This window comes from Saccostrea cucullata, unplaced genomic scaffold, assembly GCF_032062105.1.
Source record: "Saccostrea cucullata isolate Sc308-1 unplaced genomic scaffold, CSIRO_AGI_Scuc_v1 ctg239, whole genome shotgun sequence".
In the NCBI taxonomy this organism is placed as follows: Eukaryota; Metazoa; Mollusca; class Bivalvia; order Ostreida; family Ostreidae; genus Saccostrea; species Saccostrea cuccullata.
Window position 1 is genome coordinate 755,503 of NW_026939884.1, and position 23,592 is coordinate 779,094.

The 23,592-nt window shown below is 31.3% G+C and overlaps 2 protein-coding genes across 2 annotated transcripts; one reads left to right on the plus strand and one right to left on the minus strand.

Moving 5' to 3' along the window:
- Nucleotides 1-2,445: 2,445 nt before the first annotated feature.
- Nucleotides 2,446-13,176, plus strand: LOC134254187 (major facilitator superfamily domain-containing protein 1-like). The gene is made up of 13 exons (XM_062736730.1): nt 2,446-2,543; nt 7,035-7,144; nt 7,448-7,548; nt 7,695-7,750; nt 7,870-8,019; nt 8,239-8,394; nt 8,490-8,605; nt 8,907-9,007; nt 9,226-9,334; nt 12,113-12,250; nt 12,484-12,623; nt 12,808-12,922; nt 13,015-13,176. The coding sequence occupies exons 1-13, from the start codon at nt 2,528-2,530 to the stop codon at nt 13,141-13,143; spliced, it is 1,437 nt and encodes a 478-aa protein (XP_062592714.1). The 5' UTR covers nt 2,446-2,527; the 3' UTR covers nt 13,144-13,176.
- Nucleotides 13,177-17,577: 4,401 nt separating this feature from the next.
- On the minus strand, nt 17,578-23,200 carry LOC134254163 (zinc finger protein 345-like). Its single transcript, XM_062736706.1, has 5 exons — nt 23,076-23,200; nt 20,103-20,560; nt 18,990-19,920; nt 18,514-18,691; nt 17,578-18,223 (listed from the first exon to the last, which is right to left on the minus strand). The coding sequence occupies exons 2-5, from the start codon at nt 20,557-20,559 to the stop codon at nt 17,918-17,920; spliced, it is 1,872 nt and encodes a 623-aa protein (XP_062592690.1). The 5' UTR covers nt 20,560; nt 23,076-23,200; the 3' UTR covers nt 17,578-17,917.
- Nucleotides 23,201-23,592: the final 392 nt, after the last annotated feature.

The following is a 23,592-nucleotide window of genomic DNA, read 5'->3' on the forward strand; positions in this document are numbered from 1 at the left end:
TAATTTCTGTCATGGTCATTGTATCGACCACAGAATTTACGAAATTATTACTTTAAACGAGACTGCTGCATATTCTTGTTTCATTAACTCCTTTCTCAATAATTTACTTTGCTTTGGAAATTGTTCATGCTAAGAGTTTGCTCTTGAGTTTCGAATCAACTGAGATATATAAACCCCGTATGGAGGTGATGAAGGTATATATAGCTGCATAAGTAAGGGAAGTCGACGAAAGGTTAATCTCATCACGTTTTTAATAGGGCATTTTTCAAGTTAAAATATTTAAATATCAAACAAATATGTCAGACTCTGTGGTATCTGGGTTTTTTTTAAGCTCACCGTGATATATCGTATAGACATGAGCATGGAGATAACCATGATTATCCATTGACAATACGTCGTCGATATATCTAAAGGTCGAGTTGAAGTCAAAAACTAGTGTGATTTTTTCTTTTCACGTGTAAGATTTTGGACAAATTCAGCTTCATATGTAAAACTAGTCAGTAAGTTGGTTGGCAACTAGCCTGGAGACATAAAATGAGAACAGACTTTTGATTTTAGATTTGTCATTTCTAATACATATGGATTTCAGGAAAAAAATGTAGGTTTGTATATTTCCATTTAAACATTTGGTAAAATTTTGACTTAAGTCTGTTATCAGTTTATGGTTTTTTGGGGCCTGGTGTCTCCGGTTTTACTTGGAAATATGGAGGATATGGAAAATCAACACGATCACAATGACTTTAAAGTGAGCATTGTCACTATATATAGTTCTTTTGATTATTTCTAGTGCAAATTAAAAAAAAGTTAAATTTTTACAATGAAAAATTTGTAAATTATGTACATTGAATAATTATTAATACAAGTAATTAAATATTCAATAGGTATATCTGTACAATTAAATTATTCAAATTTCTCATGATTGACATACTGTAAACGTATTACATTTGGATGTGTATTCTTTTTAGCGGCTTTGGCGGAACCTCGCAACCGTTAAATCAAGTACAACGCTTATTGTCTTGCACATATACACATAATTAAGAAAATGCGCTAAATCAAATTTACGCCAACTTATTGAAAATCAATTTCCACCAAATATCGTACACGCTAAATATAATACATTTACAGTAATCAGATATTATAATACGTTGTTACAATCGTAATATTTTGACAAAGATGTATCGGCTGTCTTGAATGCTTCAGATAATGAGAAAAGGTGAGCATTTTGCCTCCTCCTTGTGAAGTATAATTCTGAAGATTGTCGCACATAATCTGTCTCATGAAGACATGTTGTCATGACATGAAAGATCACATCCGCTGCACTGCGCAAGTCCGTTGTCTCATATTCACATTACAGTTCGGAAGGGGACAAAATAATTACAGTTAAGTTTAAAATAATAAATCTTTAAAATAAAGCCACTTTAAAAATCATTTTTAATTACCTTCAAGAGGGATAAGCGTTACCTTTTTTAGTAAAAAAAATTATACGCAAGGATTCATTCATGATTGTCTCGAAAGGAAATTCAAATATACATGTGTTATCTTTTTAGTTGACGTCTTTTGTTTTCTTTGCTCTGCACACTTTTATCAAAACTGTATTGTTATTTTATGTTTTCCTTTACAAAATATCTCACAAGTACTTATATCTACCACTCCAAAATTGTTTTAACAATTTTCGCTCATAAAGAGACGTCATCGTATATTGGTAAGGGGCTTCAAATTAAAACCTTTACCAAGCACTCGGGGACTATGAGCAATGAGGGTTCTTTATCGTACCAACGCTTGCCCTGCCACGGGGCCTCGGTTTTTAAGGTGTACTCTAAAGATCCCAATTTACATCAAACCATCAGATCTAAATTACACAACACGATATTACATATAAAAAAATGTTTAACTCTCTAAAAAAGTGGTATTTCTTCCACCATTTTTAGTTTTAATGAATAAAATTGATACAAGGTTAGACCTAGAAAACATGAAAATCTATAAAATTTTAAATTGAAAACCTAAAATATAGAAATCATAAAAATCAATTGCGTTTATTGAAATGGGCATTATACATATACTATACCATATAATAAAATTACACATTTTGTACACACTTCTGATACTCCTTAGTAATAACCGATTATAAAAGATCAATGAACATTTGGCTGGTACACTTGGTAGTTTGACACAGATACAATGACCCTACAAGCATGGCACCTAAACAGTAATACCTTTTAAATGTATAACACGGAATTAGATATCAATAAAACGTTGACTCGGTGACTAAATTAAGAAATAATGTTGAACAGCACATAACAGTCTATAAGATGGTCAGTCAACCTAACTCTCCCCCTGATAGGACTAATCTAGCGGCGACAATGCGGGTATCTATCTGTTATCAGTAGTCACTTGGTATAGCACCTTTAGATCGTATCTATATATACGTATGTCGGCAAATTTTTTGTCATACTAGGTTCTCCTTTTTCTGTTCATCATCACAATGACTTAATTAGAGTGTTTTTAAAACATTACTCGATCTGCATCTATGGATCAAACGAGATGTAAGTATTAACCCCTGTATTAAAATAACTATTTTTTTAATTTTCTATCAATTCAAAGTTCTGATAACATTAAACAAATTAAGTAATAAAGGAGAGAAAACTATTGTCTATTGTGATACATGATTATGACAATATGCTGAGGACACAAGCTAATCGTTAGATGAAATGTATGGAGCTAATGAACAGTATTTAAGCTCAAAATACATAACACAATACAAAATAGGAGGAGAGCAAACACCGACCTCCAGAAGTGGGATCAAGTGCCATGGAGAAGTGAGCATCCACCTACCGGTCACACCCGCTTTGTGCTCCTTGTCATGATCTGGAAATAACGGAAAATCCGTTGTCAATTCAATGTGTAAATAATGGACAATTACTTTGAAAAATGTCAGTCAGCATTTGACTCAATGAAACATTGTATTTTCTGACAAGGTCATTTTATCGACCATAGTGCTTACTTGTTTTTCAATAATTTACCTCGTTTTAGAAATTGAACACACATATAGCTTGCTCTTGCGTTTCGAATCAACTGAGAGATATAAACTCCGGATGAAGGTATATTGCTGCATAAGTAAGGGAAGTTGACGATTGAAAAGTTAAAGTCATCACGTTTATCATAGAGCTTGGTTGTTATATAATCATTAACGTCCTTTTCAAGTAAAATATCAAAATATATATTAAAAAAAAATGTCAGACTCTGTGGTATCTTATTATTATATTATTCATCACTTTGATTTCACATTGAACTCTATAAATTTATATACACGTAACAATGAGATAAATATTGGCATTTAGAAATATACTTTCCAAATTGCTGCCATACATTTTATCTCTCCCTAATACTGTCAGACTCTGTGGTATCTTATTATTATATTATTCATCACTTTGATTTCACATTGAACTCTATAAATTTATATACAACAGTAACAACAGTAGTGATTTTTCTTCAACGTGATAGAGAAAAATTTACAACAATTCGATTGTTTGCTGTGATAATCATTTCGTTGGTGTCTGTGATCCTTTTTGAAGAAAAAATACGTACACATTTTGGAGAATTAAAAAATAAGGATGCATATTTTGAACCAAAAGAGGCAACATAAAAATCCTTTATAAATCTCATTTTCATTTATCATTAAAATAATCACTTTAAAATAAAAAAAAAATATTGTAGGAATCAAACACATATTAAACCAATTGAAATAATAGGGCAAAACATTGCGTAAAAATAATTTGCCTTCAATTTCAAAACTCAGATTAAATAAAAAAAAATTAAACAATATTTAATTTGCGTTAGAAATGTTCAGTATGTAATTTCAAATAAATTGGAGTTCAATTTAAAAAAAAACCCCTCTGTATCTACATTAAAAATTATTAATTTCATAACGTTAAATTCATAAATAATATTAAACTAAATTTCACATTCTCTTAACCCCCTTCCCCGCAGTAACGCATTTTAACGCATATACCGTTTCCTATTTCTAACGCAAAATCACGCATTTACCGTTTCCCCGCAATCATGCATTTTCACGCACTATAAAAAGTTCATTTAATCTTCAATTTATTGCCAAATCCCAACTAATTTATACTTGCTTAAATCTCATAAAATAAGAAAATTTATTTTCTAATTAAAATATTACGTCATAATATTATTTACGCTAAGACATTAGAGAAACTTGTACCCCGCTGTAAAGTGCTTGCGGGGAAATTGTAACGTAATATATCTATGACGCGAGGATTCGGTGTATGTTGCAAATCAATTCAATAAGTTGTAAAGAGTTAATATACACATATCGACATCCGACACGGAATAATCATTCGTATTAGAGACATCAGTAAAAGTCTACTTCACTAATTACAGATATATCTTAATTTATACTCCAGAAGTTCAAAATATAAGGATAGATCGAATTTCACACAAATTATATTTAACCAAAAATAATAATAATGTAACTGAATTTTTACAGATTTCTCCGTTTTCTCAATCAGAACGATGGGACAATTGGGTGGGGGTGGGGTGACCTGTCGAGATGCTTACTTCTCATAGCCTCTGATTCCATTGCTTATATTTCTGTAGGGATGCGTTTCTCTTTCTTTCGCATCGTATTGTTTCAGTGGGCTTTTGAGTAATATAACTGTTCATTATCATTACATTTCACGCAGAAATATAAGAATGATCAATCAAAGAAAGAAACATTAATCTCAGAATATAGTTTACTGAGTCCCTTTCTTTCCCCATAATAACTAATATTTATTTTTTACCTAGTTATTATTCCAGTAAATGTACTGCAACTTATCATTGTTCAATCATGATTGTCTGAACATTGTGTAAGAGAATGGCAGTTTTCTTCTTTGGGCTTTGATGGGAACTGGAGTGTCATGCATGAGAGCAAAATGTTTTTAAAATGTCAAAATCGGAAACTTAAATTAACAAACGCATCTCCTAATATTGAGAATTTTAAAGGGCATTATTAAAAGATGACAAATTTTGTTTTATATTACTAAAAAGGTCTTTTCCCTATCAGCTATACAGGCAATCCGAAAATCAGATTGCTAACTATGTATTTGTGTTTTATAAACCACTAAAATTAAATTGGTGAAATATATGGTTAACAAAGACCATTCAAACTCAAAAATCCATTTAACCATACAAATCAGGAGCAGAGGAACTTACAGAAAAATCCATGGACAATTCTAGATGGAAATAATGGCCTTGTTCATTGATTCATATAATATATGAAATAAAACTAGAGGTACTGTGAGCAATGAGCTTACTAAATGACACACCCGCCTCCCATATGAATATAAAGACAGTGTCCATGTTTTGCTATATGGAAAACCAAAAATATGTTTCGGATCTAAAAGTAAAATAGACAGTACGCAATGGCAATATGTAATATTTAAAGATTCTATGAAAGTTTCATCAAAATTTCATTCAGTGTTAGAAGAAAAGTTGCGGATAAGTGATGGGTACCCCAAAGCGTAACGGACGGACGGACATACAGACGAACGGACGGGCATCCCGATTACTATATACCCTCCCGCTTTTCAAGGGGGGGGGTATAATAATTGATAATTTAAATTTTAAAAAAAGACAGTAATAATCAATGCTTAATAAGTAAACTATTTACTTTATCATTATTTTGGATATCACTTGCGCCCAGTTATCAGCAGACCTATTTTTGTATTCATATGAAGCAGAATTTGTCAAAAATCTTATGCGTGAAAAGAAGAAAACACTTGCTGTGGCCTTCAACTCAACATTTATGAATATATATCGACAACGTATTGTCAATTAACATATATCGACAACGTATTGTCAATTAACAATGCTATTTTCCATTGTTATTTCGATACGATATATATCCTGGTAAGTTTCAGATAAAAGATATATCAGAGTTTGACACAATTATTTCATATTTGGATACTTTACTTGAAAAAGACGTTAATGATAATCTAACAACCATGCTCTATGATAAACTTGATGAAATGTCTTTTCAATCATCAACTTTCCTTTCTTATGCAGCAATATACCTTAATCACCTGCATACAGAGTTTACACTTGTATGTTTCAGTTGATTCAATACGCAAAAGTATGCTCTACGTATGAACAATTTCTAAAACGAGGTTAATGATTGACAATCAAGTTGATAATACAAGAATATCAGCAGTCTCGTTAAAAGTCATCAATTCGTAAGTTCTACGGTCGTGTAGTCGATATAATGACCTTGTCAGCAATACAATTTATCATTGAGTCAAATGCTGATTGACATTTTTCATACCAATTGTTAGTCTATTATTTATACACTGAATTAACGTTGGATTTCCCCGTCATTTCTGAATCATGACAACGAGCACACGGCAGGTGTGACCGGTCGGCAGGGGGTGCTAATTTCTCCATGGCACCTGAGTCCACCTCTGATGTTTTGGAGGTCCGCGTTTGCTTTGCTCCCATTTTGTTTTTTCTTTTTAATGGATTTTTGATCTCGAATACTGTTCGTTATCTCCATATGTTTCATTTTAGTATTCCTACTTTTTATGGTCGTATCTTTCCTGAATGTAATCAAATATATTTTTACTTTTTAAAAAATGTATTTCATTAAATACGTTTACAAGAAAAATCAAATGACCTCGAGCGTTAATTTGAAATTTGGTGATTCAAATTGGTATCGACATTGAAACTGTTGTGTATGTGTACATACACTGTGTATAGATATTTATCGTAATGCCTTACTTTATGTACTTTTAATTAGAACTAGTATAGAAAAACACGTGACCATTGTGCACGAGATATGATAACTAACCACCACTATAAGCGTGATACTGAAGGCCATAGATGCAGACAACATGTCAATAAGAAAACAAAATTCGTGAACAGTCTGATATTGACATGTGGATGCAATTCTTCAATAATTAGAATAAAATCAAACTGATGTCCAAATAACGTTATGTTCAATTTCTACATTTAACACCTATCACTTAATTTTATTTCAGGGGGATGTCGATACCTGTTACTGGCGTGTGATTGTCTTATTGCCTTCGGATGTTTCTACTGTGTGGACATCCCCAGTGCTCTACAAACAGAACTACAAAGCTCTCATCATGTGAGATCTTAAAGCACTTAATTACATGTAACCATATACTAGTAACTTTTGATAGCATGCAATTTCTCTCTTCACAAAATCTATAAAGGTAAACTTATTTTCCAAGCACTTAAAGAGAATATGAGACTGTAACATGCATTCCTATTAAATAATTTTCCTTAGACAGTCTATATGACATTGATTATCTTGATTGATGTAATTCTAATTTTCTTTTAAAATATATTGATAATGCAACAACTGTTATTAGAACTTATTGCAAAATCATATGATAGATATCATTCATGGATCTAAATCTAATTGCAGGAAAACTGTAGTGATGTTCCAAAGAATGTGACTTGTTGTGAGGAATGTCTGGGCATAGGACCGGATCATTACAATCAACTTTATGCTGTTTTCTCGTGGACGTAGGTTTTATCTTATGTGTACAAAATTCATAATAGAAACAGAATTACCTTGAGTACATATTCACTGAATAGATAAATGTTATAGTTTTATTTGCACAGAGATGCTGTTATTATAAAGTATGCACACATGAATTTTATCGTTGTAGAAACGCCATCATCGTTTTACCTATAGGGGTAATACTGGATCGCATAGGAAACAGGAGTATGCAAAACACTTCATATGACACTATAAAATAATTATAAGAAATGATTTTTTCTTCTTTAATTAAGTTTCAAAAACATAAAATTAAATCAAAGTCATTTCCTTTTTATTATTTAAAGTGACAGCGATTCTTTCCACATCAATGGCCGCCATTGGTTCGTCTTTATTTGCGCTGTCTGTTATGCCTGGGTTTAAGTTGACATCAGCCATGTTTCCAATGATGCTTGCAAGTAGAGCAATTCTAGGAGCTGCTAATGGTGGATGTCAACGTAGGTATTCAATAGCATATCAATGAAATCATTCTGCTAAAAAATACATATAATACATAGCTTTATATTAATTTAAAAGCAAATTACAAATGTAGTATTTTTGTTTTATTCCTTTTTACTTTTTTTTGTTATCATGTCATTAAAATGACATCTGTATAAACATTTACCATAAAATTGCAAACCTGAGAATTTCAAATGCTCTCTATACTTAAATAACAGTTGTTCAAGATCGAGTTATTGCCTATTGGTTTCCGGACAAACTTGGTTTAGCTTTTGGAGCTATTGTGAGCGTCATAAGATGTGGCAACGTGTTGAATTTCTTTATCACATCCAATATTGCAAAGGTCTACGGCGTTCCGATGGCGCTTTGGACAGGTAAACAGAACTCAGTTTTTCAATTTCTTACATTTATTTGAGCTGTTACATATCAAGTACTTTAGTAAGTAATGGATTTGGTCAAATGTTTGCAGGTGCTCTTATGTGCGGTGTTGGGTTTATGGCAGCAGTGGGATACTGTATTTTAGACGCCATTGGAAGTGGAAAACTGGACAAAACTCACGTGTTTAACATCAAATCTCAACCAGTAGTGAGTTAATGAATCAATTTACATCCAAAACATACTGAAGTATAATAACTGCAGAAGACAAGTCGTCTACAATAAGTTCTGTGAAGTTAGATTTAAAAGAAAAACTGTATAGAGAATCTTAGCTGACTACTAATTTGATGACGGAAAACACTGAAAAATAGACACGAATCTTCATACTTTAATGCTTGAATATTTAGCAAAATATTTTGAGTTATAAATATATCTTATCATCTAGATAAATCAAAATGTATTAAGTATTGTGTGAGGAGCTGTATAATATATTGTCTTTTTTCCCAAACAGAAATTCAGCGATATTAGAAACTTCCCTTTGTCTTATTGGCTTGTCGCAGTAATGATCTCTACATATTATAGCTGTTTTATTCCTTACGTGGCAAATGGGAGGTAAGCCCTAAGAAGCATTTCAAAGACTTTCCAAGACTTTTATCAGTATCGCTTTAACATCTTTCAATCAAATGTAGTTTGTCTCTTTTCTAATTTGTAGTTTGTTTATTTTCTATATTTGTAAATTTTTAAAACTTGATTTCGTTGCATTTATTGATAAATACTATCGTTTTCTCACACGTATAAGAATGTTGATTGTCATCTTACCTTTTTTTCAGTAAATTCATTCAGGACAAGTATGGTTATTCCCGTGTGGAGTCGTCCTATATCAATGGAGCTGTTTATGACGTATCCATTATTGTCTGTCTAACCACGGGCTTAATTCTCGTAAGATTTTCACATCTCATTTGAATTCTTGATTGAGACATTTTTTTAATTAACGAGTGCTGTTTATTAATGAAGGATACATGACACATACAAAAATTGATCCGAGGATTTGATATCTTTTTTGACTGGTTTTTAATAGAAATGACAAAAATAAAACATACCTATACTTAAGTATAAAAGAAATCGTAAGTTGTCTTGGGTGATTAATGAGCGACTTTTTTTCGTTTTGTAAGTAATTTTATGCAAAGTTTTCACCTATTTTTAACACTGTGAAAAAATCTTGCCAGTTCTCCCATTTTATATGGCAAACACTATACTGATCAATATGTGGATTCCTACTCATTGAAATATATAAGACAAATTAAAGATTATCTATCCCTGGTTATATTTATAAATTTTGGCCAAAAGTAGAAAAAAAATTGTTTGTTGAAAGAGAAAGATTCATATAATTCATATACCTGACTTTACTAGCTCAGGTCTTCCTGTTGTTCAAATTTTAGTCAATCCTAGTCGTGTCTTGGTGCTGAAATAAAACAAATCAGTAGTAATGAAAAATGGGAGATAAAGAACAGTATCTAAGCTAAAATGTCCATTTAAAAAATACAAACCATGAGAGCAAACATGGACCTGGACCTCTAAAACATCAGAGGTGAGAGCAAATGTCAAAAAAGAGTGGAATCCCCTGACGACCTGTCACACCAGCCGTGTGCTCTTTGTCATGATCAAGAAAACTGAAAAAAAGTCCATATACAATACAGTGTAAAATAATGGTTTAAGAAATAATATAAAATGTCCATCAGCATTCGATTTAATGACAGGTTGTATTTACTAAAAGGCCATATCTTACTTCGTTTAGAAATTGATTGTAAGTATTGCATGCTTTTGCATATCGAGTCAACTTACAGATATAAACACCATTTCTCCGAGATAGAGATACTGTAGTATATTGCTACATAAGTAAGGGAACCAGACAAAAATCCCTTCTTCACGTCTTTTTTCTAATTTTGAAAATATCCAAATAAGAAACAGATGTGTCACTCTCAGTTGTATCTTTCATTTAGAGCTCACTGGGATACTGTGTCGACATACGAATGGAAGGAATTTATAAGGCGCCGTTTCGGTATTTACTGCCAAAATTTTTTTTTCAAATTAAAAAGGTGATACCACCTATTCGAATATCTGATATCACCATATCATTTTGAATAGGTGATTTCACTTATTCGAATAGGTGATATCACCTATTCAAATTATTTATGAAATAACAACGACAATAACCAAGGCTATAGGTCCCGAAATCTTATTTACTTTCACTCTCGTTTTATAACTCATGATCGTTCTAGGAGACAAAAGATAACAGTTTTGAATTTAGTTTTAAGCAACCCCAATACATGCAATAGAACTTGTAGTTTGTTTTGCTCACAAATTAATTTATGTCACTTATCTATTACGTATATTATAAGAAAAATCGTGAAAAACGCACGAAAACTGGGTAGTCCGGATTTTCTTGGTTCCAGTGGTAATCTATATATTATAGGGAGCATTAATTATTCATTATTGTAATAAATTCCAATAGGTGATATCTAATATTCGAATTGGTGATATCAACAATTCAAATTGAATAGGTGATATCACTTATTCGAATAGGTAATATCACCTTTTCAGCAAGAATAGGAAATTTAACCTATTCGAATAGGTGATATCACCTATTCATTTCCAATAGGTAATGACATCAATTCGAATAGGTGTTATCACCTATTCAAATAAGTGATCACACCTATTCGAATAGGTGATATCACCTATTGGAAATGAATAGGTGATATCAACAATTCAAATATGTGATATCGCCTATTCGAATAAGTGATATCACTTATTCAAATAGGTGATATCACTTTTTGCCAGTAAAAATCAAAACGGCGCCTTATAGGAATTATTATAAATTAATAATATGATCGATATATGGTCGATATATCTACATTTTTGATGTCTAGTTCATGGTCACACATTTTACTTCTTATGTATAATATATTTTCAAAGTGGCTTCATAGATACAAAAATAGCTTTGCTAAAAACGGGCCACAGTTGGTACCAATGGTCAAGCCAAATGACAGTGAGATACAGATCTCTAAAAGAGATTCTTGTACGTAACTATAGAATTGTAAAATAATGGGTAGGGTTTTGATAAAGATACAATAGGCAAGAAAAAAGGAAAAGCTTTGTAAACTCACAGTAGTCACACATAAACGTAAGACACATCAGTGCATGAAACATATGGAGATAACGAACAGTATTCAAGATCAAAGGTCAATAAAACAATACAAAATAGGAGCGGACACGGACCTCCAAAACATCAGAGGTGGGATCAGGTGCCATGGAGGAGTGAGCATCCGCTGCCGACCTGACACACCCTCCGTGTTCTCCTTGTCTAAGGATTAACATATCATTAGCAGAATATACAATGGGTCCGTGTTTTTTCTCCGTCAAAGAATCGTCTTTTGAGCTTGAATACTGTTCGTTTTCTCCATATTTTTCTTTTCTTACTGCGAGAGAGTGATCCTCTTCGCTATCCGAAAATTCTACATTTTCTTCTTTTTCCTGAACCACGTATTTTCTAAATTTACATTATACTGAACTGAATTTTAGCATTGATATCTAATTTTGATTGCATACACTTTTATTTGCAAGAAAAGCTATCTACAACTGTTCAACTAAACAATTGGTTGAACTTTATGTTTAATTTTTGTTTTTCGATCAACATTGATTGTTTCCCTTTGTTTGTAGGACAGATTTGGAGGAAGAGCAATCTCATCAACTCTTGGGGCGGCACTCTGTGTTCCTGTTATAATTTTCCTTGCATTCTTTGATTTCCCTCCCCTAGTACTTACCATTTGTTTTGGAACTTTTTATTCCGTCACAGTTGTATGTATCACTATGATTTGTTTGTGCTGATAAAAAATCTCTCCATTTTTACGAAAAAAAACAAAGTGCATTTTTAATCTGTTTAGTTTTAATTGCCATAATAATGACTGCATGAAACAAATTTATTTAGTAATTAGAGTAAAGATATAAGACATGATAATGACAAAGAGAAATCTTTTCTTTTCTTAAAGAAAAATAAATCTCTCTAATCTTCAATGTTTATTCTTCTTAAGGTGAGTCTGTGGCCATCTATTGCTAAAGTTGTCCCGCTTGCAACTGTTGGAACTGCAAATGGCATTGCCGCCTTTCTGCAGGGGTTAAATATTGGCATGACTAACCTAGGAGTCGGTAAAATTCTGGGTTCTGTTGAGAAGTAAGTGTTCGTTCTTAAGGCAATACAAATCTATATGTAATTATTTTCATGTAAAAAAAAACACATACAAATTATGAAAATCTTTTTGAGCATTTAAACTTCTTAAATTCTTTTTTCTATTTGAAATAAACTGGTATATATAAAGAAATAGTTTGAAAATAATATCAAATCATCTGTTTAAAAGATCTGATGTGAACAAAAGACTCACCGATTGGAAAATTGCACTCACAATTCTATTATGTCAAGCCTCTATTTGCACTGTACTAGGAATTTGGCTCAACGTCAATGAAAAATTAAAGGTATGTTTTGATTTCTTGTAATGCAACGCCCTTTTAATACAGATTCTTTTTAATGCTACGATTTAACGTTGTGTTTTAAATATTTTTATCAGAAGGGATCCTTGAATGGGCGATACAAGAAGATGTCGGCCTTCACGTCTCCCTCAGAGAAGTCTAAACTGATAGTGGACAAGGAGGACTTCTATGATTCCATTGACTCTGGTTATTCAATACAGGCCTAATCATTGAGCCTTAATTACATTTTTTTTAAAAAGTGCATGTGTTGTTCCTTCTTGTTGTTTCATTTAAAAGACAGATCATGTACATATATTATGATTTTTTAACATGATACTACATCTTGATGTATACCCAGTGTTTCAAGAAATGCTTTTTAATGCTTTTGTTTAAAATGATATTAATTGCTTCCAGAAACGTTTTATAATGCCTTATAACATATCAATCAATGTAACATTTCTGTAATATACATATTATCTTACGATACACAACTTGCATCTGTTTGACTTATTATACATGCACTTCCTGTTATCTCCTTATTTTGTGCTCTGCAAGACAGGAAGCCTTTTTAAACATAATAATTATCAAGGATTTGTAAAACTAAAAATATTTCTGATACACGGAGAATGTTTCTATCCTTTTCATATTAATGGTGATAAAGTATTTTTTCCGGAAAAAAGGAATTCAGGGAAGGAAAAAACTATTAGTAGGAAGGCCTACTAAACAAAGAGATCAAATATAGGATTTTTGCTTATAGCAACGTTGTTGTAAAAAGCATACTTACCTAATCTTTATAACTCTTTTCCTTTGCTGAATTCTTGTCTTATTTCAATATTTTGTCAATGTGTAACAAAAGTAGACAGTGGAATAGTCAGTGTTTCCCGAGCATCACTGGGTCCCTGAATCTTTGATAACACACAAATGTAAAAGATTAGGCTTTCTGTTTTCAAATGTACTCATTTTGTATATTCGTGATTGACCAGAAGTATACCAAGTACACGGTATGTAATTCTTGAAAAATGCACAAATTATAAGAGACCTACAATTGTCTTTTGACTTAAAAATTTTCATTAATTTCTGGGAACACTATATCCTGATATATTTGTTTCTTATAGAAATTGTATAGCTCTTACAAAGTAAGTGTTTAATATTTAACTGTGGTTAATTTAATTTGAAACAATTAAGTGTACATATAGTTTCATTAAAGACATATTGTGTGAAGTTTTCGTGCTATATTTCCATTTGCTTATGATTTTTGAAAGTTACATTCCGTTACGCGATCTCAGTTTATATAAAATTCATTGCACTACATATTGTAGATGCGATTTACAGGTGTTTCAGTCTGGCTATATAGGTGCATAAAACGTGTTAATCTTACTACCATTACTTTTTGTTGAATAAAATAAATAGAAGAAATATTGTTAGATTATTTTTAAAAGAGCTTATCTGACATAATCTAAGCTAAAATGTATTTATACAAGAATGCATTCATGACGCCCACTACCCCCACACAAGAGGGGGGAACATTTATTTACCACTTTTGAAAAACTTTATTGGCGGTAAAAAGGGTTAATTATAACAGATCTTTCGCCTGCAGTTTTAAGCCATGATACATGTACATTATTATGGTAGTTTGTTTGCATTCTTCTACCAATTAAAAGGAAGGACGCATGTGAAAATCTAGTGAATATTTCCTGTTAAATAAATTGATTTCCCGTTCAATAGTTTTTTTTGGCTGATTGCAGGATAATCTCAAAACAAAATTAATAACAACAGAAGATCTGGAAGTTAGCACCAAAAACTGCAAAACAAGGAAAATAAAAAAAAATGTAATTTGAAACACTAGCATTATTTAAATATGATTTTTTTTCCAGATAAATTCCAGATCATGTAACAAATACATGTATAATGAATATTTTTTATTACGACATTAATTGTTTTACTTTTCATATATAGCATACTCAAAAAATGTATACATACATTTGTATACATATTTATCTATTTACTGATGACATTAATGTCAGTAATATAAGTGCAATAAAAGAAATTCACTATATTTGGGGGTATCTAATCCCTCGGATTTTGCAAATGCCCAGAAGTCTTCAAATCAATCAATTTTTTGTCGTGAATACTTTAAACTTTAAATCTATATCTTTCGTATGAGTGGATGGTTATGCGCCATTTAAATAATTGGCAACAGAGTCATATAAAGAAAAACATCTTTAAAAAATAATATATCAATACCAATTGTTCTATCTTGATACTTATTCTGAATTTGACTACATATTACCAAATCAATACACTGGACTCTTGCGCTTTTGACTGATCAAAAGGGGATGTTTTCTCCTCCTTGTCACCCAATCCCATTTCTGGAACTTCCAGGGTTTCGTGTTGTATGTCCTCTTTTCATCTTTGTATTGATTATAGATTTTTCAGACTGATCACTGTTCGTTATCTTAATCTTTACATTTTACGTGTAAGTAGGCGCTAGAACAGCATATCATAGTTCTAGTTTTCGACTCACTCCTCATCAATTGTATTACATTCACTTTTTAAAAATGTATTAGCTTTCTTCCTGGATGATCTTTCGTAATTATGGCATACATATTCTGAGAGGACTTGCTTAAGTCGGTATCTTTAAAAAGCGTAATTAAAGTTCAACTAGCTCCTTTTAATACTTTTGTTTTGATTATCATTGTAGTTAAATGTTTACATTGTTGGTGTAAATCGTAGTTATTCAACCAAAATCTATTTTTTAAGACATTGGTACATTTATACGGAAGGGGACACAAAGCTGTGCATTTTTAAAACATGCAATGTATCCTCACAACTTTCTAAAGGTTGCATATTGAAAGGATACACATCTTTTAAAACTAGCAATGCCATCATACATGCATGAATTTTTCGCATACTTGATGCAATCTGTTACCATCACAACACAAAGAATGGTGAAGTGTTGCTATAAAAATTCAAGTGTACCTATATGTAGCTCTAATTAATTAAAAATGGAATGTTTCGCTTGTCAGAAATATATATAAATGAAAACATAAAGTAGAATTGTTTTGATGATTATAAAATACAGAGCATACTTGTATACATAGTGTCATCAAAGTGAGAAAAAATATTTTATGACCTGCATGGGGCTTGATGTTATTGGAGTCACATTTTCATTAGATTATGCCTAGGTATAATATATTTTGTGTCTACGGAATATATTTGTAATTTTTTTTTTTGGTGAAATTTAGCTGTTATTCTGCATAATCTAAAAATAATAAATAGCCACTTCATGTTTAAGCATTTTATTTTTCGATATGAACTTTGTGTGTAGCAAATGTTTCCTTATAGGAAGAACATATTTTATCATGAGTACTTCTAAGGAACTTAGGTACATCAAACACTTTTCCTCATCAATTTTATCAAATTATAATAAGATACTAGTATATCTTTTAACTCATCAGTTCCAATCTTCAACCATGCAATCATGCAGCACAAAGGAAACACTATTTTTAAAGATTGGTCATTCAAAATCCATTGTTTAATAAAAAAAAAAGAATGTCTTCGTCATTTGTATGATATGAAATATTGAAATACTTAGTATTTTAGGCCCACTTTACTTCCATCGTTTAACATGAACAAAAAGAATATTTCATATTCTTAAAATTTTACACTTAAAGAATGAATTGATATTTCAAATACTGTATACAGGGAAATGTTCACCCCCGTTTAATTTTCGCCCCTTTCGCCCTCTTCTTGATTGGTCGAATTTAAAACGGGGCGAATTTAAATTAAAACAGTATAATTTCTTAAACAGAACTATTACTGGGCGAATTTAAAACGTGGCAAAATTGCAAATATGGCAAAAATAACCCCGTATATTGGTATATAACGTTATATAACAAAACACATTTCTTTAAACATCTTCGTTTCAGCAAATGTTATTTGATGTTCCGCTTAAATCTAAAGAAAACAATTTAAATACATATATATAACACATTTATTATAAATTGAGTTAGCAAGAAAAAATATTTTTGAAACACTTATTCACAGAGCATATGTCAGAAATGCCAATTACAAAGACACAGCTTAACAGTTGGAATTTTGAATTTTACTGTTTTAGAAATCATTTTAAATTTAAATCTTATATAAAGCCAGACAGATTTCAACGAACTCCCAAACCCCATTACAAAGAGTGCAATAAGCAAAACCAGATCGAATACAAGCAGTCATATAAGAAGAAATCTGAATAAATCGGTCGCCAAGAAAAATGAAATTATTCCCATATGTTTAATCAATTATGCCTTCCTTAATAAATCTCTTCTTTTTTTTTAAAAAGTATCCTAAATGACTTCAAGTCAACGAAAAGAATTTCTAGAAAAAATTAAAAATTGAAGAATTTAGCCACCATGTGCAAAAAAACCATTAGAGTTATTAAGGTATTTAATAATAATGAAGGGGTTTTCATCAATTTTAATTAAATCTAAACTAGTTAAAATTGCATTGCTATATATCGATAAAAGTTAGATAAACCAAATTCATACGAATGATTACATGTAAAACGCTGGTCATTATGCACCCTGAAAATTTTAAGAGTTATCTGACCTTAAAGAAAATAAGAAAATTGTTAATTTCCCAAATTTTTTGTGGTAAATGATTCATTTTATTTCACAATTTAATAAAGAAAAAGTTAATGCATATTTCACCAAGAGATTTGTTTGAAATTCAAATAACTTTTTACAATATCTTTAAAAATATGCGCGCTGGTCATTGACTTCAAGGTAAAATTCAAGGTGCAATTAATTGGACAATAATCAGTATTTTGAAAATTCCTTTGGTGGAGCATTTTTATTTGGTAATACCTTAAAAGTGCTACCATGATTAAATCATTCATTTATTAGTTACAAAAAATGGTCGTTATACATTGAATACCTTAAGTATTTATGAAATATAAAGGTGTTTCCCAACTTTCTTCATGTATATATAGATGCTTTTAAGTTGTTTGACCTACGCATTCGGAAATTCAGACCATGATAGATTACAGCGACCGTTTCGTCTCTCTTTGAAATACTGCTTTAAATCTATTTGGTTATGATCTATGGCTTCTAAGAACTTTCTAAAGCGTTCAAGACTTTCTTTACAGTGTGAGTCACTTCGTCGTAGAGGTACCCTAGCTCCCTTTTCCATCTCACCAGTAGTGCAATGGTAAACATGGCAAAGGTATTCCAAACACACTTCGTCATTCGATGTCTCTTTTTCTAAGGAGCTTACCTCAGCTGATTCTTTGTCAATCAATTCTTCATTTTGTAAAAGCTGGAATGGAATGTATGGAGTTAACGAACAGTATTAAAGCTCAAAAGCCCATTCAAATAATACAAATTACGAGCTGAGCAAATATGGACCTCTACAACATTGGAGGTTTGATCAGGTGCATTGAAGGAGGAGGCTTCTCTTTCCTACCGGACACACCCGACTTGTGTTCCTTTTCATGATCGGGATATTTTTTTTTGTTTATTTTTTAAGTAACTTCTATTTGTTTAAACAAATATACGAAAATAGTTTATAAAAATTGACAATACAAAATAATACCGGTATATACTTACCGGTGAATCTTTATTGAATATTTTCTTGTCTTGCCAAGGATCGTGCATATTATGATGCTGTTCCAACTGGTACGTGTTTTTAATTACTCCTTCCTTAATTAATCTTTCACAAAATCTGCACGAATACTGATTCCTCTTTGCTGTACACATCATAAGATCATGTGTCAGCTGCGAATCCCTAGTAAATAGTTTTCCAAAAATTAAAATAAAAAACCACTGAAAAGTAATTTTAAAGAATATTAAATATCGAAGCGTAAACTGTATACAGGATTATTTACGCCAATTCTTATTTTCGCCATTTCACACTTGTGAACACGTTTGTCCCATTTTAAATTCTCGCAATCACACTGAAATTTATGTTTTCTTTGTATTTGCCATGTTTAAAATTCCCTAACTGTGATTAGGACGAAAGGAACGAAAATAAAACGGCGGCGTAAATTATCCTGTATACACAGAAATCTCATGGCTATTTTTACCTGTGAATTTTGATTCCGCATTCCTTGCATTCAATAATTTTCTCACATTCTGTTTGGTGCATTTTAAACGATTTCCACGGAAAGAATTTCTTACAACGATTACATTCAACCGGCTTATACTGACAATTTAGCATGTGAATTTCAACCCTTAACCGTGTATCTTTATAGTCACAATACTGATATCGGCATTTGATTATGGGACATAAATGATACCTTAACTTTGATTTCGTGAAACATTCGTTGCAACTTTTGCACTCAGAAAAACATAGCTGAAGATGTTTGAACAAATCCTTCCTTGCAAATAATTTTTCACAGTGTGGACATTCTTTGATGGCAAATGGACAGTCGTGCCTCTGTTGGTCTTTTTGTAAGTACATTCCACCACAATTTTCACAATGTTGAGGTGCCCAGGGACAGACTGAAAGATGTTTCTTATGGTCTCTGAAATGTAGAACAGCCGTACATCCATAGGATTCGTTTTCACAAGAAACCAGTCTGTTTGGACACAAACGTATATGTGAAGCCATTTTATGTCGCTGCATCTTGATTGTACAATTTTCAACAGGACATTTTTGGATAGAAAATTCACATTCCTCTAAATGCTTCTTCATGACATTTCTTCTGGATGTAAAGGGACACTTTCTGTTTGGACACTGGATTGGTAAATACCAACACTCTTGAAGATGCTTTTCAAGTTTTCTGAAGTTTTCTCCGCTGCAGGAAAATGAACAGTCTCCATATTTGCAAGTCAGTATACAATGTTTGATAACATTTACAAGTCTCAGAAAACCAAGAAGTGGGCTGGAATCCTTTTTCTCTCCAAGAATACGATCCCTTTTCATAATATTTCGAAGACGCCGGAGAATTTTTTTCCTATCATTATAAGGTTTAACACCTCTCAGTTGGATTCTACGGAATGTTAGACGAGGACCTTAAATACATGAATTGAAACATATAAACACTACACTATATTAGTTAAGCAATATACACTACATTCAACATTCTTTAACATAACATCTAATATACAAAAAATGAGAACGTGTTCTCCCAAAAAGATCGTTTTATTAAAAACAATCTTAATTATGATTTAATGGATGTGTGCTTCCCACATACCTTTTAGTGCCTTCACAAATCTATTTTTCAGCTGTATCAGGCATTCGCATACCGATATGTCACCCTTCCGCATTTTCTGCTGATATTTCCAACAATAAATACAATTCAAGACTCTCATACACCGAGGAATTTTACATTTGTCGAGAACGATTGGAATGACTCGATATTTTCCTTTTGTAATCATGTACATCCAGAGTGCATTATCTAAGATAAACTGACAAAGTCCACTTCTGAGAAAGTTCTTGCTGACAAACAGTACCGAGGCCTTTGTTTTGTCGAGTCCATTCTCAATGATATTTCTGACAATTGGCTCTCCTGGTACCAGATCTACGTCCGGGTCAAACATCCTTAATCCCAAAGTGCTCTTCATCATTTCCATGATACGACGAACATAACCTTTGTCGCGTAGGCTGTAGTTGACAAAAATAGGGAAGCCATTTATATTCGTTTGAGCCATCCTACAATTAAAAAGAATAACCGTTTTTATTTTGAATTTTTTTGTTTCTTTTTTTGTTTCTTTTTTTTTTTTCCTTTTTCATTTTGAATTTTTAGTTTTTTCTTCCGATTTTTTAATTGGCTGTTATTTTTTACTTATCTTAAGAATAATATTGATCTAGAAAATCCTGAACATAGCATATTAGAATAAACAAACCTAAATTAATTAATATTCTTATATTCTTATAACTCATATTTTATGTATCGAAACAATGTAAGGGAATAGTGCATTTTAAACATGTTCTGGAAAATGTGCCGTATATGTTGATCATTTCTTACTTTTTTCCTATTCTTGCTATATTATCAAGTCGATATTTATGAGAACTGCCTTTCTTTGATCAAAAATAAGAAATGGCAATGAGGGATTTTGACTGGAATTAAGAAGTTAAAAGAATGATATGTATTTTCAATAATTTCAACTAATTTAAACAAGTTCAAAATGGCCTGTGGTCCTTTTCATAAAAAATTCTTATGACACTCTTAAAATTTTTATTTCAAAAAAGATATTTTTGAAATAATTTTTATAATGTAATCATAAAACTATTAATATTATGTAACAGAAAAAAATGCAGATGTTTGAAGAATAGGCGAAATTTTAGTCTTAGTTATAAGAATTTTTGTAAAAAGGGCCACTGGTCTTTTAAAGAACACAATAATGTTTCTTTTCAATGCTGTATTCAGCGACGCGGACCAGGAAGTCTAATTATTGCAGGAAATAATCCCAAAAACATTTTTTGAAAGTTAATTCTCTATATCAAGGCAATAAGAAATCTTGCTTTTGTGTTCAAAATCATGGGATATCTATGGCTTGATTAAAAAGGGAAAAAAGTACTGTTTTGTTGTTATCATTTCTTGCAATACATGGAATTATATGAGTGAAAACTAGATAAGCATCATATTATTTAATCTAATAATAAAAAACAGGTTTGAGAAAGAAAACGATATATGTTATTTGGAACATATAAGGCAAAATAGACAAAATGTATATTGTAAAAGAAAATAACAGAATTACATACATTACATATATCTTGAATGTTATATTTTTGCTAAGAAAACTTATTCTTGTTAAACTTTTATAAAGACAAATTATGTTATATAACTTTTCAAATCACAAAATCACATACACCAACATTAATCTAATTTTATATGTATAAATAATCATGAATACAATAAAACAACAGAACAGTTGTTTTATTTTAAAGAGAATTGGGTCCGAATGCTCAGTTTTATTGCACGTTGTACCCACAAAAGTTTAAATACTTGATTTTAAAGAAGGAGCAAACTTTCACATCTTGTAATCGGTCATCAGCAAATAAAAAGGAATTGCTCTGATTCTACATGTACTTATAAGTTCTATTATGCCTTCCATATGCTCAGAATGAGAATTTTCCATTATACTGTTTCCCGCAGCTTCGTTATTTTTCAGCAAGAATACAAAACTAAGAAGGAATCTTTTTATAAATATGTCAATTATTAATGATACAAAGGGACATGAAGATTGTAGAGATCCCATGTTTCTCTACCATTTCAATATACACCTGGATTGGATCTCCCTAAACCTAAAGGTGCAGCATGAGTCTGATTCTACAATAAAGTTCTTTGATGTTGCTTTAAAAAGATGCTGGAGTTTCTGACAATAGTTGTGTCATCTTCGGAGATCAGTTCTCAAATTAACATTAACAAACCGTTGAAATTCTGTTGTGCATTAATTCCCTTCAAATGTTATTAGCAGACCAGTTTTTATATTCCTTTGAAGCAAAATTTATTCAGAAACTGGTAAATGAGGAAAAAATGCTATGGGCTTTAACTCGACATTCATATATATTGACGACGCGTATTATCAATTAACATTGGTTTCTTCCAGTTATATGTCTAGTGAACTTGAAATAAAAATACCACAGATCTAGAGTCATTCACTTCTCTTTAATATACTTAATGTTTTACTGACTAAAGACGATTACCCTCAATTTATAATAAGTAAGCAAGTCAGTTAAAGTTTAATTCAAAATCTTCAAAAACCTATTCTATAAAAATTTTTGTAATATCTCTGGTATTGCCCTGATTATGAATTGTCTGCATTTCGATAATTTTGTTGTCGTTATGAAGACCCTGTAAAATGAAACCATCTGGTCGTCGTCGTATATTTAAAAAAAAGTTTTTTTTTAATACTGAATTCATTTGAAGAGGTACATTTGATTTCCTGTACAAATACATAGGCCCCACGACTCCAGTACAATTATGTGACTGTACAAATATTTGAATATATGTTAATTTGGCGCACCCGATTCCTCCCCTGGATTAACCAGGGGTCTGTGTCTATTATAGTGCACAGATCTATACAAAAGGCTTTATAAATTTGAGTAGATTAAGATTGATCTTTGTTCGTTATCTTCGCCTTTTTCAATGGAAAAGTCATAAAATGATGACACATTTTATAACAATTTGACCAAAATGAAAGAAATAACATTGTAAACTTACCTGAATTGAACGTGCTTTCAGTATTGTATGTTTACAAATATAGATATACAGTATTACAGGCAATTAGAAAATGGGAAAACCGAATGAGGAAAACATCCCCTTGATATTCAGGAAGTCAGTTACAAGCATTACTGGAATCTATTTTTAAAAAAAACATAGTAATTCAAGCATTAAATGTACTTAAAGATATGAACATTTCTCCTTATCACTCTCTCTACATTTCGCTAGATCTCATCTTGATTTGTTGACAAATCAAATGAAATTGTGTGGTCGACCTGATAAAGAGCTACACTGATATAGGCGTTGTGTAATCTTTGATATTTAATATCTTATTAATATAAAAATATTTAATTATCATTTTATCGATAAAAGTTCAAGTTAGAAAAAAATAAGATATGATAATGAATTTTAACTCAGTTAATGGCAAAATAGTCCATTTTTTAAATTTTTAAAGCACTCTTAATTAAAGAAAAGTATAATCCTTTACGATCAGGGACACATGTATTAATACTCTGCT

Excerpts from the sequence above, each read along its gene's own strand:
- LOC134254187 (XM_062736730.1), top strand. Across the intron at positions 7,751-7,869 it reads GGATCGCATAGGAAACAGGA|TGACAGCGATTCTTTCCACA; the intron begins GTATGCAAAACA and ends TATTATTTAAAG. Across the intron at positions 8,606-8,906 it reads ACATCAAATCTCAACCAGTA|AAATTCAGCGATATTAGAAA; the intron begins GTGAGTTAATGA and ends TTTCCCAAACAG.
- LOC134254163 (XM_062736706.1), bottom strand. The coding sequence starts at position 20,559 with ATGGCTCAAACGAATATAAATGGCTTCCCTATTTTTGTCAACTACAGC. Across the intron at positions 19,921-20,102 it reads ATTTGTGAAGGCACTAAAAG|GTCCTCGTCTAACATTCCGT; the intron begins GTATGTGGGAAG and ends CATGTATTTAAG. Across the intron at positions 18,692-18,989 it reads TGCGGAATCAAAATTCACAG|GGATTCGCAGCTGACACATG; the intron begins GTAAAAATAGCC and ends ACTATTTACTAG.